The sequence below is a fragment of the Pangasianodon hypophthalmus genome, chromosome 10 (assembly GCF_027358585.1).
Source record: "Pangasianodon hypophthalmus isolate fPanHyp1 chromosome 10, fPanHyp1.pri, whole genome shotgun sequence".
Lineage (NCBI taxonomy): Eukaryota > Metazoa > Chordata > Actinopteri > Siluriformes > Pangasiidae > Pangasianodon > Pangasianodon hypophthalmus.
In genome coordinates, this window is record NC_069719.1 from 5,689,983 (window position 1) to 5,699,685 (window position 9,703).

Sequence of the window (9,703 nt, forward strand, 5' to 3'; positions counted from 1 at the left end):
TTCCCTTCCCTTCCCTTCCCTTAGAGCCCCCTTCTTACCTTTTCTTTAAACAATCCCTCCCCTCCTCCACTTAGCTCTTCTTCTTTAAACAATCTCTCCCTCACTCTTTTTCTTCAACAGGCTGCTCCACACACTCGCTGAATGAAGTTAGTGCTCCACTTCTTCTCTTCTCCCCCCTCACCCCCTCCTTCTCCTCCTGGTCTTCCACTATTCCCGAGCAGACACACTCGCTGAATTGTTTGTTAATAGTCCAATTAGATAATTGCCATCTTTCTCCCCTTGTGCTCTCTCTTTCCCATAAAGCAGTGAAAGGCTTTAGGAAGGGTGGGAGTTTGGGGTTGGGGGGTTCAGAGGGAAGAGGCCTTCTGGCCCAACAAGGTGACAAGAAGGGCCCGAGTGCACAGCTATTGGCTTGAATTGAATCATTGTAGCCTAATCAATTGTCTTATTGGATTACCCACTGCGGCTGTTCCCCCAGATATTGTTGCGTCGACAATAAAAATAGCTGCAAGTGCCTGTGTGTGTGTGTATATGTGTAATGAGGATGTGTGTGTGAGGGGTGTTGCTTCTTGTGCTGAAGGCACAAACAGATTTAAGGTGTGGGGTTTTGTATGTTTTTGTGAGTTTACACTAAAAACAATATGGTTGCTTGTTTTTGGAGGTGTGTGTCCATGTGTTTTGGACAGTACAGACCTGATATTAAAAAGGACTTTTATTTGTTACTTTTATAGACGAGTTTGTGTTATTTCTTTCACAGAGACCCAGGGTGCTGTTCACTTTTCTTTCTGGTGGTGTGTATTTGCCTGTGATCTTTAGCGCTACAAATTCCTGCCAGAGTGCATTTCATTTTTTTCCCATTCCTTTTTCTTTTTGTATCCCACGTCTCTCCGCCTCTCTCGCTCAGTCAAATTCTCACTCTCGCTCTCTCTCTCTCTCTCTCTCTCTCTCTCTCTCTCTCTCTCTCTCCCACTCTCTCTCTCCCACTCTCTCTCATTCTGCCCGTGTCTGTCAGTCCTATCGTAGAGACAGTGGTGTGAATTGTCGTGCGGGCTCATTGCAATATAACTGGACTAAATTTGCTTATCCTGATTATAGATTTACGTCTGATCAGAGTAACGGGACATCACGCGGGCCACCAGCGGGACATCTGGGACTGGACTGGAACTTTTCTGCGAGGGTTCTCCCTCTGTTGTGCATGTTGGGGTTTGCAAGCGTGTGTGCGCTCCTTCATGATCCAAGACCAATCATTTGACTGGGATCTGTAAGTGTGTGTACGTGTATGCGTGTGAAGACTGGCTAGAAGAGGGGTTGTAGGCAACGCACCCCTCCATTAGCGCGGCATATATTTCCCCAAACAATTTAGCGTATTCAGGAGGTTACGCAAATCCGAAGCTGGCAAAATTACCGTAATCAATTGCAACGAGCGGGCATGCATCCATCCGCGCCTCTGATTGAATGGAGATCGTCTCTATCAGGCTGATGCGCATGTAACGAAGAGAGGGGCCACTAAATTGCTGCTGAATTTAGGGCGAGAAGTCCATGATCACTGTCCAAGTGAGCGCAGACACTGATGATAGAACGCTTGGGACATGAAGCAAGTGCCGCTCCGACATTAGATCCCTGACTCAAGTGTCCAAATAGCTGTGGTTTTACACACCGGATACAGAAACTAGCATTATCAAGATTTTTTTTGGCCTTAAAAAAAGAACAGAAGAAGAAAAAGAGGAAGGAGAGCTACTCTGATAAGGACAGACGAACATGGACGTCCGCTACAGCCAGGAGCCGGAAGTGGGGATGGTGCTGAAGAACGGACTGAAGGAAAGCAAGGAGGTGAAAGACTCCCAGGGGAGCCTTTCCAAAACACTCCTGAAGGAACCACAGGACTCCTTCTCCTCATCCGGAGCCATGGAAAACTGTGAAAAGAGTCGCACGAGCACGGGAGATCCAGACTACTGCCGGCGGATTCTGGTTCGAGGTAAGAGCCTGATGTTCCGCTATTCGGATTTAACGATGCTCCATAGCATTAATTCACCAAAAACAGGATGTTTTCTGGACAGAGTGTGCTGATTTAGTACCAGAAGTCACACATTTTCAGTGTGTGATATAATTTAAGACTCTCAGTTGATAAACAGAAGCTTCTCCTTGGTGGAACTCCTGGAGATGTTTTAGCTTCAAACCTGTTTCTTCAAATTCACATTTATTTTTAAAAAAACATCATAAATATAAAAAATATTTTCTTATCATTTAAAATTCAATTAAACTTTAAACACATAATAAATAATTAGACATCGTCTTGTCCTAAACCTAATTAAATTATAATAATTCTAGGATATTATAATTCAAAATTGCTGAAAATGTATTTATTACTTTTAGATTTATATTCACAGGTGCTTTTTTTTTCAAGCTCACCGAAAATAAGTTATGTTAAATGTATGCTTTCTTTTTTTTAAACTGTGTCTGAATTTACAAAATGTAATACAGAAAATACAAAAAATTATTTTTCACTTGTATATTTACTTGTAGATTTTTATTCTTGTTCATTTCGGTAGTTTATTTCAGAAGGAGATTTAAAAAAAAAAAAAAAAAAAGTCATACCAATCCTGTCATCTGCAACCGAATGGCAAATAAATGATGCCTCAATTTATATTTAAATGAAATAAAGTGTAGAGCGCTAACATCCATGCTGTGCAGGTTCATCGCTTCCTAAAACCCACAGAGCAGTCAGCTCCATTTATTATTTACTTTTCCAAACTCAATCAGGCTCACACACAGAGACCTGATCAAAGCCCAATGAAATTAGCCTGATTAAATTATTGTTTTATTCCTTCCAGTTGTGCTTAAGCAACCAATGTTCCTGTTTCACCACAATGATCACATTACAGCGTACACAATATAGGTGTGAAGGCAGAATTGAAAGCTAAAAGAGTTTTTCTTCTTCTTCTTCTTTTGGTAACAGTTTTTTAGAATTAATAAATAATTACTAAGTATTAGATTTTCATAATAAAATTTTTTAAATAAAATTAACTTCTTAATTAACTATTTCTTCAGGTAATGCGATGTCTAATTTACTACCACTTCCATAAACTTTTTTTATTATTATTTTTTTTTTTTTTAACGTTAAAGCAAACTGCATCTGGAATCTAAAAATAATATTAAACCATTTAAAATCACAAATCAAATTAAGCAGTGTAAAATAAATTTCATTTATTTAGCATTTCGGTTTTGAAAGCCTTAAATCTGCTGTGTTATTTAAGTGAAAATTAAGGATTTGGGGAAAACTGAATTAGACTCCTGCACAGACCAGGAATGAAAAAGTCCTAGGAATCATCTGGATAAATAAAGAACAAGCTGATTTGACAAGCTCAGCTTAATTACATGTTTAAGAAATATTATCTAATCACTTTAAATTTTATACAGATTTGTTTTACTATATTTGTGAGAATATATTTACAAAAATCATGTTAATTTTATGTCTATTTTCACATTTTGTCAGGCATTTTAATGTTTTTAGGCTTTTTATAGGTTAGTGCAGTGTTTTCAGAACAAAGAGTATATGTTCCAAAAAACTTCTGTAAAAAAAATATTAAATAAAAAATGATTAAGAAGAAATTGGGTCTTTCTACCATGAGCGTACATTTTTATTTCTTTTTTTAAAAAAACAATTTATATTTATTTGTATTCACATTATGTAAAGGCTTTTGATTAGATAGAGGGGTAAATATTATAGTGATATCTGTGTGTGTGTGTGTGTGTGTGTGTGTACTGTAGTGCTTCATACACAATGGCATGTTTGAGACGCAGTCACAGCATTTGGTTTGCTTTTTTTCAGATGCCAAAGGCTCAATCAGAGAGATCATTCTTCCCAAAGGTCTGGATCTGGACCGGCCGAAGCGAACCAGAACCTCATTCACAGCCGAGCAGCTCTACCGGCTCGAGATGGAGTTCCAGCGGTGCCAGTATGTCGTGGGCCGAGAGAGAACTGAACTCGCCCGGCAGCTCAACCTGTCTGAGACTCAGGTACACACGCACACACACACACACACACACTCACACTCATGTGAATTTTTCTTTATATAGCTGTGTTAGATGTGTGTATATGCACATTCACTTACAGACAAAAAATATAGAGCTCTATAGGGCAATAAAAAAAAAATTATTTCTCTCTATATACATAGATATATTGTAGGTAGTAAATGCAGAGAAATATTTTAGTCCTTTCTGTTTAATATTTTAGAAGGCTTAATTTAAATGACTCAGATTATTTGAGATGTTGCTCCTGGTATCCAGCAGAAACAGACGCAAAGCCTGAATATTTATTATTATTATTATTATTATTATTATTATTATTACTATTATTATCCCTGCAATTTAATTATGTTTTCCAATTTGTATGTCTTTCTTTCTTTATACATTCTGTAATGCTGTTTTCTGGCATCTTTATGATGATTTCAGTCAGTCGTTATTGTCGTATGCTTCCGTTCATCGAGGCTTTTTTGCCGTTTGGCCGACTGTTGGAATGCTATAAAGGTGATGGACAGAAGGTTTGGTGCGTAGCGTAAAGATCCACAAGGCTAAAGACCCCCTGGACTGAAAGCAATAGAAACAAAATATACAGTCCCACGTACTCCAGAAAAAATCAAACAAATATGTAGCTGTGTACATGTGTCTCAGTTGTATTATCCTTAGTAATTTCAATTACATGTTTAACTTAACCGAGACTGTCAGCTTTGTGTGATTGGGACAAATGGCACATTTTTAAAAACTAGCCGTGTGATGTTATTCTTCATTTTTGAGTTAATCAGAGGTCACACTACTGAGCTAGTCTTTCTCTCTTGTTTTCTCTGTCTCTATCTGTCCACACTGTGGGCTGGATTGCAGTAGTAGTGTGCTGTAATATGACGTGTTGTAAAGTCGTAGTTATGTATTTGTTAGTTTATTTATTTATCCATTAGCATGTTGTGTATAGCAAAAAGTTGTCTTATATCTGAAGATGGAAATCACTAAATGTATTTATCTAGCTAATTTAGTAGCCATTGTCTTATCCGCAAACCTCTCTCTGTGCTGCTATATCACACTGATGATGAGGATGATGATGATGATGATGTCATGGTAGTGTGTAAAGACATGTTGTCTGTTTGCAGACTCTTTATTGGTCGCCTCACAAAACTAACATGTTGTGCTGAGAAAAGTGTGAGAAAGCAAACACAGAGAAAAGATGGATCAAGGAAAGAAATTACATACCAAGAGCTGAGAGACAGAGAGAGGGAGAGACAGAGAGAGAGAGAGGGAGAGAGAGTCTGATTAGTCGTCAATTGCAGACAATTCAATTTTAGTCAAAGGGAATAATCAGAGTATTTTTATTCACAGGATGGTCGGAAATCATCTGCAGGCACTTCAGTGTTTTTTTAGCTCCTGTCCTGGTTGCTCAGACCCGCTGTGCCGTTTCTTTCCCCCACTTCTTGAGTGTGTGTGCGTGTGTGTGTGTGTGTGCGTGTGTTTTAAGTGAATGACCCACTCAGTAATAAACCACGCTGTATGGAAACGAAGTCCTGATGAACTTGCTTGATTTGGTTTGGTTCATCTCGTGCTGTTTTAGCTGGTGTTCGTGCCGGTCAAAGGTTTAATTTTTTTTACAGATATAAACACATACAAAGCAAAAAAGTTTAGAAAAAAGATTAAATTAGACTACAGACACACCTACACACACTTACACAAGTCCATGTCATCTATATCCTTATATTTACTGTTTGATTATAACAATTTAGTTTCTCTTTTCTTTATTTTCATTAATATTTTTGTTTTATATATATATATATATATATATATATAATTTTATATTGTGTTAAACCTAAATAATATTTCAATATATTTCCATTTTTATTTATGTCTTATATAACTTAAAAGAATTGTGATCCTGATTGTAATAATTTAATATTAGCATAACCCATTTTTAATTATTTTTAAAGTTTTTTTAAGGTTTTGTTTTATTTGTACACTTTTTTCACTCTTCCACAAGTAAACATAATTCTATGTGAATAGCTACAAAGCCTGAGTAAGTGATTAAATCAGAAATTAAACACTTTGCTGATGCACAGAGCTTCAATGCATAACGTGTAAAATGATTGAGGAATGGAGGAATATACATAAATAATAACGTGTAGCCTCGTGATTGGATGTTGCATGTACGGTGTGACGAGTCTTTCCACCCCATAATGTATACATTTACAGACATGTAATTTACAGTGTAATGACACACACAGCCTCAGAGCTGTTAGACACTGTGTTTGTCAGAGTCAATAGAAAACAGGTCTATGATACAACGCACACACAAGAAAAAACACACAACAGTGAAATTCACTAGCAGAATGTCTCCCAATCCAAAGCACACATGTAATGTTTTCTGAAGAATACAAATGGATTTGCATCGTTACCTATGCGAAAATTGTTTATTTGCTAAACATGGTTTGTGAGTCGTTTGATTGTATCTTGTGTATTAAAAACCCCTGATTGTTCACTGTGTGCAATCAGAGGACACATGTTTACACAGCTGCAGGTTGCTAACTCATTAGCTGTGGATTGATTTCCAAACTGTGCGCATGTGCTAATGAGGTGAACATTAACTCAGATAATAGCACCTTATATAAGAGACGGTACAGCGAGGCAGTAATTACTGTTTAAATTGTCCCTCATTCTCTTTTCCTCTCTCTGTATTTGCACCACAGTCAATTACAGAAAGTGGCTAGCGTCTAATATTTCTCACAGCCAGCTTATTAAATGTTTCTGCTCACATTTTAAACCCTCTCACCTGCTTCCTTCTGTCTGTGGGCAGGTGAAGGTGTGGTTTCAGAACCGGCGTACGAAGCAGAAGAAGGACCAGGGGAAGGATGCGGAGCTGCGCTCGGCTGCGCACTCGGAGACAGCGGCCACGTGCAGCGTGCTGCGTCTGCTGGAACAGGGCCGCTTGCTCACGCCGCCGGGTATGCCCGGCCTGCTGCCCCACTGCACCAGCTCCTCACTGGGCATCGCTGCTAACGGAGGATCCTCCTCCAGCAGCGGCACGAGCTCAGCCACAGCGTCCAGAAGCCCTCCACTGCCCGCCATGTCCGGCTCAAGCACACTAACCAGCGCCCACCATGGGCTCTTCAGCTTCCCCGTGCCCACGCTGCTGGGAGCCGTGGCGTCGCGGATCTCCTCTGCGCCGCTGGGCATGGCTGGCTCGCTGGCCGGGAACCTGCAGGAACTGTCAGCCCGCTACCTGAGCTCCTCGGCCTTCGAGCCGTACTCGCGGACCAACGGCAAAGAGGACAAGAAAGTTTTGGAATAATGTCCGTTTTCTCTAACTCCTCAACTTTTTGTTTATGTTTTGTTCATTTTTTTTTCACTCTGTGTTCTTTATGTCATCCGTGCTGTGGTTGTCAGTCCTCATGTCTGTTCTTCGTGTTGTCAGAATGCACATGCGAGGCCTCTCGGAACTGTGACAAAGCAGAATTCGGACTCGCTCGCCTTTCAGACAGGAGGATTTTCCGAGCTTCTTGCACTACTTTAGAGTTTCACCGCCAGGTCGGGAATTTTTAATGTGAAGAAGGAGCATAGCAAGAAAAAAAAAGAGTTGAAAAGAAATCCTTACCAGCACAACTTATTTTTATTTCTCCCGTCCATCTGATTTTATCATTTCAGTAGCCCGACATTCTCAGTTGTTTTAATAATGCTAAAAGAAATAATCTTCTGTCTGATAGGATGCCTATTTTCACAAAGCTGATGAGTAACAATGAAAGAAACAGAAACATAATGTTTGGCTTAAATCATACTAAAACACACTTTCTGTTTTTCTCTTTGTAGAACCACATTTATATGATGATGACATGTAGTCCCATGTTATTCAGCTCTCAGTGGATTGAGCTTGCAGATCATGTTAAACTGACATTCATTTAATTTGCCCAAATATTAATTTTTCCAAAAAAAAAAACAGTGATTATTTTTTTTACCAACACCAGCACAACTAAACATCCTGTGAATATATTGTATGCATCAGCAAGTAATGAGTTTGCAATCTGAAACTATTCAATCAGACTTTTTGTAACCCATCGTGTTGTTTTTAACCCTGTCGAGGCGTTAAAACTCGTCTGGTCGTCCTGTGATTTTTAAACTGAGTTTTTGTGAGGGCTTTGTTTCCTTCCTGTGCGGTTTCCCGGAGGCCGTCTCGCTCCGTGTTTCAGTGTCTTCAGTGAATATGCAGTCTTGCTCTTCTTGCGTGTGTGATGGTACTGTAGTCCTGAGTTCCATGTTTTTTGCGTACGTGTTTTTCCAAGTTAAGTTGAAATTCCCTCACAGTTGCTGCGAGGCCTTGATGAGGACGGATTTTCAGATTTTCTGGACGCTTTTCCAAAAAAAGGCATACCCTTTTTGCCAGTAAAATGAAACACCTAACCTATACAGAATGTTTTTCTAATTTCTTCCCCCCACTGGAAAATCCGACACCACTTCTAATCATGAAAAACAGAGCTGGAGAGGCCTTACACACATCCTCGTCATCACGAAGACAGAGGAATGGAGAGAAAAGGTCGGGACCGAGCAGGCCGCTATGCCGAGGGAGGAGTGAGGGCGAGGCGAAATTATTGTAGTATAAAAGCAAGAAAAATGAGAATTGTAACTAAAACAAATTGTTATTTTATTGTAAATTATTTCATGTCTGTAATAAATAGATTAGTCTATTTGCAAAAAAATGCAAGAGTGAATGTAGGGGACGGTCAAAAGCTCCCCGGTGCTGTTGTTCTTGAACATGTTGACCTTTTGTGACCTGTGGTACGAGTGTGGATATATATTATATATGATTGCAAAAACAACTTCAGACGCCTTCAATCTCCTCCTTTATTTCCTTCTGGCTTTCATTCACACTCACGAGCTGTGTTTGAGTTCCTGCAGAGGAAGATATTCTCATATTTCCTCATATCAAATTCTGTTATTATACACAGAATATTATTGCTTTTTTGTTCATAAAGTAGCAATGATTTGTCCTTCATTTGCATAGCCATTCTTTTGATACACAGTTATGAGCGTCGCCTCACACAAAAAAACGAGCCGTGATTTGATTTGCTTTTGACTGAAATTCCAAAAAAAAAAAAAATCCATACACAATCGTGTTAGTGGGCATTAAGCTTATTACTGAATTGTGGCCTTTTTGAAAAACACAAACGGAGGTTATTTGTTAGCCTGTGAATGCCGTTCACACAATTCGCTTTCTTCTGTGTGCATTTTCGTGCACAAGGTTGGCCGACGCTGTCAATACAACGGAACTGCATCTGTGCACCCTTTCTTCTTCATGCATTGAGCCTCTTTTTTTAAAAAAAAAAATAAGAGGACGATGCAAGGCCAAGCTCTTAGTTGCTGGGATCAGTGTTGGTGAGCCGTGCTCATTGAGGGACTCGTCGTGGGTTGTCTGTGTTTAATTGGCCTAGGGCTGGGGGTTTGGTGATTTCTAGAAAAAGATGTCGTTAGCGGAGTGAGACAAGGGCATGATGTTGTAATCATACACTGATGTCGTTATTCTGCTCGGATGTTTTGACAGGAGAACAATAAGACATGTGATTTACACCATGGTTGGACTTTATAAAAGCAATTAGATCAGACAGAGTAGTTGTACAGGATTTGGCCGGTTCTGATTCATGTGCTAGCCATATTTAGTGTCTTCTTGGATTTTTGACCA

At 39.4% G+C, this 9,703-nt stretch overlaps 1 protein-coding gene across 1 annotated transcript; it reads left to right on the top strand.

Annotated features, from left to right (window-relative positions):
* Positions 1–979: 979 nt before the first annotated feature.
* Positions 980–9,703, top strand: vax1 (ventral anterior homeobox 1). Its single transcript, XM_034307761.2, has 3 exons — positions 980–1,975; positions 3,830–4,017; positions 6,830–9,703. The coding sequence occupies exons 1-3, from the start codon at positions 1,759–1,761 to the stop codon at positions 7,322–7,324; spliced, it is 900 nt and encodes a 299-aa protein (XP_034163652.1). The 5' UTR covers positions 980–1,758; the 3' UTR covers positions 7,325–9,703.

What these genes read in the sequence shown, in the direction of transcription:
- vax1 (XM_034307761.2), top strand. Translation starts at nt 1,759, where the DNA reads ATGGACGTCCGCTACAGCCAGGAGCCGGAAGTGGGGATGGTGCTGAAG. An exon ending in CCGGCGGATTCTGGTTCGAG is followed by an intron (nt 1,976 to 3,829) that starts GTAAGAGCCTGA and finishes GCTTTTTTTCAG; the next exon opens with ATGCCAAAGGCTCAATCAGA. An exon ending in TCAACCTGTCTGAGACTCAG is followed by an intron (nt 4,018 to 6,829) that starts GTACACACGCAC and finishes GTCTGTGGGCAG; the next exon opens with GTGAAGGTGTGGTTTCAGAA.